General features: G+C 52.9%; 1 protein-coding gene across 1 annotated transcript; it reads right to left on the reverse strand.

The window, feature by feature from the left end:
- Window positions 1-398: 398 nt before the first annotated feature.
- On the reverse strand, window positions 399-1,305 carry SLC25A53 (solute carrier family 25 member 53). Its single transcript, XM_033142595.1, has one exon. It carries the CDS (start codon window positions 1,282-1,284, stop codon window positions 430-432), a length of 855 nt encoding a protein of 284 aa, XP_032998486.1. The 5' UTR covers window positions 1,285-1,305; the 3' UTR covers window positions 399-429.
- Between the last annotated feature and the right edge of the window lie 5,340 nt (window positions 1,306-6,645).

A 6,645-nucleotide genomic window follows, 5' to 3' on the forward strand; every position in this document is an offset into this window, starting at 1 on the left:
CTGGATCTCTCCCCCCCCCCCCGGGCCGCCCAAGATTAAACATTGTCCTCCATGCTGTTTTCCTCTCCCCACCTCTACACTACACCAGCGTGGTGTAGTGGTTAAGAGCGGTAGACTCGTAATCTGGTGAACCGGGTTCGCGTCTCCGCTTCTCCGCATGCAGCTGCTGGGTGACCTTGGGCTAGTCACACTTCTCTGAAGTCTCTCAGCCCCACTCACCCCACAGAGTGTTTGTTGTAGGGGAGGAAGGGAAGGGAGAATGTGAGCCGCTTTGAGACTCCTTTGGGTAGTGATAAAGCGGGATATCAAATCCAAACTCTTCTAATGGGACCTTTCTACTCTGGCCTGGCCCAGAATAATGTCCCCCGCCCCCACAAGGTGCTGATGCCAGGGCTCTGGGAAGGCCTTGACGGGATGGGATAGGGGTTCCTAGCCCCTGATGTCCACGAGCAAGTCATAGATGGCTGTGGTGAGGCCCCACGTGACTCCAGCCCGGAGGATGAGCAGGGACCCTCCCCTGTAGAGGAGCGTGGCTTTCCTGCCCCGAGCCCTCCAGACGGCTGCAGCCGCCGCCGGGAGTCTGAGGCTTTCCTCCTTCCCGACCTGAGACTGAACGTTGGCAATGAGGACGCCGAGAGGAAAGAGGAGGAAGGAGATGGCGGTTCCGTTCACGCTGCCCGACACCAGGGCGGGGAGCCAGCGGGGCAAGCCCCTGTCAGACAGGCCATCGCGGAGTGGGTCCTTGAAGGAGAAGTAGAGGGCACAGCCCAGGCCATTGCGGGTCAGGATGAGGCTGAGGCCTCGGTAGTAGCCCAGGGCCAGCCTCTCCTTTGGGGCGTAGGAGTTGAATTCCTCCAGGATGCTCCAGGTTGTGGGGAATCTCTTCACGGTCCGCCCATCCTGGAGAACGTTCTGGACCCTCTCGAAGGGGCCAAAGGCCAGCGCTTCCAGGAAGCCTGAGAAGAGGCCTGCGAAGGCTCGGTCTCTCAGCGAGTAAGGCCCGGGGGACGTGTCTGAGAAGGCACGAAGGAGGTTGTCGTGGGTGCCGTACATCAAGGCCCCCTGCAGCGTCCTGGCCAGGAGAGGAGGGGCAATTCCTCGTGCGAAGCCGGCAAGGCCCTCCTGGCGCAGCTGGCCGATGGCCTCCGTGATGGACAAGGCGTGGAGCTGCTGGCGGAAAATGGTCTTGTAGACGGGGAAGGTTACCAGCGTGGTGGCGAAGCTGGAAGCAGCTCCCACAGCGCAGCTGGTGGAGCTCCATCTTTTGTGGTGCTTCTCCTCCATCTTCTCGGAGTTCCTACTGGGGGTCTTCCTCTTCCGGACTGAAAGATTTAGAAGAGAGAAATAACAATAGCAATAATTTTAGTATTATTTGTACCCCACCCATCTGACTGGGTTGCCCCAGCCACTCCGGGCAGCTTCCAGCATATTTAAAAACATAATAAAACATTAAAAACTTCCCTATATTAGGGCTGCCTTCAGATGTCTTCTAAAGGTTGTATAGCTACTTATCTCCTTGACATCTGATGGGAGGGCGTTCCTAAGGGTGGGTGCCACTACCGAGAAGCCCCTTAACCCCCTGTGTATGCAGAAGCTCCCCAGTGTTAGTGTAATCTAAAAACAGACTTGATATGATCCTTGCATAATTTTGCCCCTAGCAACAACTTTCTCCCTTAAACAGGTCTTCCCCAGCAACAGGGTTTGCTTAGCAACAGACTTCTTTATTAGACATGCTCTGGAGGAGAGAACTGTAGCTGTTACCTTGGTCAGATGGCTGGAGAGAAGAAGAAGAAGAAGAAGAAGAAGAAGAAGAAGAAGAAGAAGAAGAAGAAGAAGAAGAAGAAGAAGAAGAAGAGTTTGGATTTGATATCCCGCTTTTCACTACCCGAAGGAGTCTCCAAGCGGCTAACATTCTCCTTTCCCTTCCTCCCCCACAACAAACACTCTGTGAGGTGAGTGGGGCTGAGAGACTTCAGAGAAGTGTGACTAGCCCAAGGTCACCCAGCAGCTGCATGTGGAGGAGCGGGGACGCGAACCCGGTTCCCCAGATAACGAGTCTACCGCTCTTAACCACTACACCACACTACAGAGCACAGACGAGGAATGATTCTCTGTAGTATATAGTTTCAATTTATTTTCCTCAAACCCATAGTTGCGTAAGTTGTAATGTTAATTCTTCAATAAATATTTTAAGCAGAACTGGCATGGGCAAGGGGTTTATTCCCACATGGTAATTCACCAACAGATGAGCTGAACTGAGGAAGAAGATTCTGGGAGACATTCTGGGTGACTCTGCTGACTCAAAATGAACTCCAAATGGCACAATTTCCAGCGCCACATGGCTCAATCCCCTGTGGCATCACTAGACAGGGCTGGGAAAGGGAAAGGGAAAGGACCCCTGGATGGTTAAGTCCAGTCAAAGGTGACTATGGGGTTGCAGCGCTCATCTCACTTTCAGGCCGAGGGGGGGCGGGGGTTTGTCCACAGATAGTTTTCCGGGTCATGTGGCCAGCATGACTAAACCGCTTCTGGCGCACGGAGGACTGTGACGAGTGTCAGAGCGCACCGAAACACCGTTTACCTTCCTGCCTCAGCGGTACCTATTTATCTACTTGCGCTGGTGTGCTTTCGAACTGCTAGGTTGGCAGAAGTTGGGGCAGAGCTCACCACCATCACACAGATTCAAACCGCCAACCTTCCAATCGGCAAGCCCAAGGCTCAGTGGTTTGACCACAGCATCACCCGCATCCCGGCTGGGAAAGACAAACCCCCCCCCCGGCGCACATGAGACCCTGGAGAGACATTGCTGCCAGTCAGTGTTGATAATATTGGGATAGGTGGGCCAACACCCTGATTGGGCAAGACGACACCCTAGGTTCCTATGAAGAGATACAGAGACTTATATGACTAACATGAGGGGTCTGTCACACAGAGGTGTAGCTGGGGGGGGGCAAGTTGCCCCCCTTAAATGAAGTAAAGCAATTAAAAATACTTAACTAAAAGTAGAAATTGTAGAAAATTTTTGACAGATTTTTCTAAGCACATGGGAACAAAAGAAAGTAACTTAAAACAACTCTTGTTGAGACATATCATTCCAAATCTGCTAGACAGAGCCAGACAGAAGATGGTGACAGGTGAGTGTCCTGCCCCTCCCTAACATAAATACTACCTATGCCCCTTCATAAGAGGCGGGGGCTGGGAGAGAGGCGCAACGATCTGCAGTAATGTTGCAGGAGGGCTCCCTTTCTTATAGGAAAGGTGATGCTTGTGGGCTTCCCCTAAGGGGCTTCTGGCCGGAGAGCAGAATGCTGCACTAGATGAGCCACTGGCCTGATCCAGCCTTAGATCTCTTCTTCAGCTCTGCTATACCACCTCATTTGGCTGCATGCATCGACCAGGCCTCACACGAAGCTGGAGAGGCTGGGCAGTGACTGCAATGCTGACGGGGGCCATTCTGCAAAATGGGGTGGGGTTGCATTGCATTTGCTTAGTCTTCTTTAAGGCTCCACCTGGTTGCAGGGGATCGCCTTTCACTAGGAGGTCCCATCGCAGACACACACACACACCCTCCATCCCCCAATCCTCTGGACAGCAGCCTCTGAAAGCCCCACATTTTGGCAGAGGGTGATGCATCAGCCACCAGCCTTGGCTTGGGTACCAGGACAAATCTCCTCCTCCCTCAAGGCCCAAAGTGATGCTCAGAGGCACAGCTCCTTGCAGCGCTCCAAAGAAACAGCAGCCACAGACAGGCCAGGAGATCTCTTCCCTTGCCATCCTCCTCCCTTTACTCTCTCGCTCCACTTACTCTATTCTTCCAGGTGCCAGAAGGGGGTTTGCACAGAGAGAGAGAAAGAGACGCCTCTCATTTCCTTTCTCACGAGAAGATGCTGCTGTCTGCGCGGTGCATGGACTTCCGGCTGCCTGTGCTCCCCTGCTCAGCAGCCAAGGATGTATTCGCTGCCGCTTCCTTGGCAGGATGGGATGGAAGCCGGTGCCGCCGGCAATGTTTCCCCGAAGCTTTGCAGAAAATTGAACGAAAGGCCCCCGCCCCCCCTCCCACCGCGAGACAAGACAGAAAGCGGCTACTAGCTCCCACGCGCTTCTTTGAATGAAATTTTGAAACGCAGAACTGTCAGCGAAACATTAAACAAAAAAACAGCAGCACCACGCGGGTCTCCACCAGGAGCCACAATAATTTTCTCCAGTCAGTACCTGGGTTGCTTTGGATGAGATTCCTGCACAGCACGGGGTTGGACTAGACGAGCCTTGGAGGTCCCTTCCAAATCTACAATTCTATGATTTCATTGTGGGGGGGGGGTACCAACCCCATTTCCTTATTCGTTATTTTATTCTAGGGCCACTGTGTCTCTGTGAGTGTTGTACAAAACAACTCTTGATTGGGGGGGGGGGGGGCTGGATCGCTGTGGAATTCAGTAAAGTCTCCCCCCCCCCCCAATTAAGAAAGTTATATGGAGTATTAGGGACCGCGGGGGCAATGGCGCCCTGGCGCCCCCCTGCGACTCCCAAGTGTACCTCGAGCCTTGGGGGAAGAGGGGGGTCTGTTTCTCCCGGTTTTTCGCCCCAGGAGCATATGGTGAGCGGGGCTTTGCTAGGGAAAGGGCCGGGGAGCTAAGGCAGCAGAGATAAGGTGTTGGGAGATCCCTTGATGTTGACGTAGAAAGTTAAATCCACTGCTGTCTGGCTGGAAGTGGGAGGGAGGGGGAAGGGTGCTTAGTTTGGGGATCCGATCATGCTTTTGCAACCCATTCAACGCCCCCCCCCCCGCGACTCCCAAGCCTACAGCGAGCCCGAGGAATGGGGAGTCGCAGGGGGGCCCCGCCAAATGGTACCCCCCTTCAGCCTGACACCCGGTGCGAGCGACCCGCATGCCTCACCCCCCCCGCACCCCCGTTGCTACACCCCTGCTAAGGGGCCCCTACCCTTCCTCACCAATTCCATCTACCCCTTTGCAAACCCCTCCCAGGTTACCCTGACCCCCCCCCCACTTTTAAAGGAAGGGGAGGTGCTTCAGAAAACCACACCCTCCATCAAACCTTGCTGCCAATGTGTGTTGAATGCGCTTTAAAAATGTGCTGTGGGTCTGCCTCCAGTAGGTGAGCCTCCTGAAAAGGCCTTTACCCTGGCCCTTGTGTTTTAGGGATACCAGTTTTGATCACACAGAAACGTAGAATTGTATGGTCGGATGGGACCCCCTAGGGCCATCTAGTCCAACCCCTCTGCAGTGCAGGAATCACTGTTAAAATACGTCCATGCAAACATGTCCCTGGGGCTGCTTCCACCAGGGGCCCAGCTCAGCAGATGAGCTGGGGAAGGAAAGGGGCAAACATAACCGGGACCACATAACACCAGTCCTGAGAGATCTGCATTGGCTCCCAGTATGTTTCCGAGCACAATTCAAAGTGTTGGTGCTGGCCTTTAAAGCCCTAAACGGCCTCGGTCCTGTATACCTGAAGGAGCGTCTCCACCCCCATTGTTCTGCCCGGACACTGAGATCCAGCACCGAGGGCCTTCTGGCGGTTCCCTCATTGCGAGAAGCAAAGCTACAGGGAACCAGGCAGAGGGCCTTCTCGGTAGTGGCACCTGTCCTGTGGAACGCCCTCCCATCAGAGGTCAAAGAGATAAGCAGCTACTTGACATTCAGAAAATACCTGAAGGCAGCCCTGTTTCCCTGTTTAGGGAAGTTTTTAATCTGTGACATTTTAATGTATTTTAACATTTGTTGGAAGCCGCCCAGGGTGGCTGGGGAACAAATAATAAATTATTATTATTATTATTATTATTATTATTATTATTATTATTATTATTATTTATAACATGGCTGGCTTCCAGGGAAAGGCGCAGTACCGTCTAAAGAACACACCCTTCGTGTGCTGTGGGACAGGAAGAGCTCTGTGGCATATAGGGCAGAAAAGTGCAAAGTTCCAGAATCAGTCGACAAGCCTGACTGGAAAGGCAACCATTGCCAGGGTCTACAGGTTTGTGGAAGGCCCATAGCTCAGTAGATCTAGGGGTCTTACTTAACACGAGTCAAAGATGTGATGCATCAGCAAAAAAAGCAAATGCCATTCTAGACTGCATAGTGTGCAGATCATGGGAAGTCACAGTACTGCTCTGTTCTGCCTTGGTCAGACCACACCTGGAATACTGTGTCCTGTTCTGGGCGCCACAATTTAAGAAGGATATCGACAAGCTGGAACGTGTGCAGAGGTGGGCAACCAAGACGACCAAGGGTCTGGAAACCAAGCCTTATGAGGAACGGTTGAAGGAGCTGGATAGGCTCAGCCTGGAAAAGAGAAGACTGAGAGGAGATAGGATAGTCACATTCAAAGCGCTGTCGCATGGAAGATGGAGCAAGCTCGTTTTCTCCTGCTCTGGAACGCAGGACTCGAACCAAGGGCTTCAAGTCACAAGAAAGGAGATTCTAACTAAACATCAGAAAGAGCTTTCTGACAGTGGGACTGACTCCCTTGGGAGGTTGTGGACTCTCCTTCATTGGAGGTTTTCGGTTGGATGGCCCAACTGCCATGGATGCTTTACTTGAGATACATAGAATCATAGAGTTGGAAGAGACCACAAGGGCCATCCAGTCCAACCCCCTGCCAATTCCTGCCTTTGCAGGGGGCT

Source organism: Lacerta agilis, chromosome 2 (genome assembly GCF_009819535.1).
Source record: "Lacerta agilis isolate rLacAgi1 chromosome 2, rLacAgi1.pri, whole genome shotgun sequence".
In the NCBI taxonomy this organism is placed as follows: Eukaryota; Metazoa; Chordata; class Lepidosauria; order Squamata; family Lacertidae; genus Lacerta; species Lacerta agilis.

Bases quoted from the DNA above. Each gene is read 5' to 3' on its own strand.
- SLC25A53 (XM_033142595.1), bottom strand. From the start codon at position 1,284: ATGGAGGAGAAGCACCACAAAAGATGGAGCTCCACCAGCTGCGCTGTG.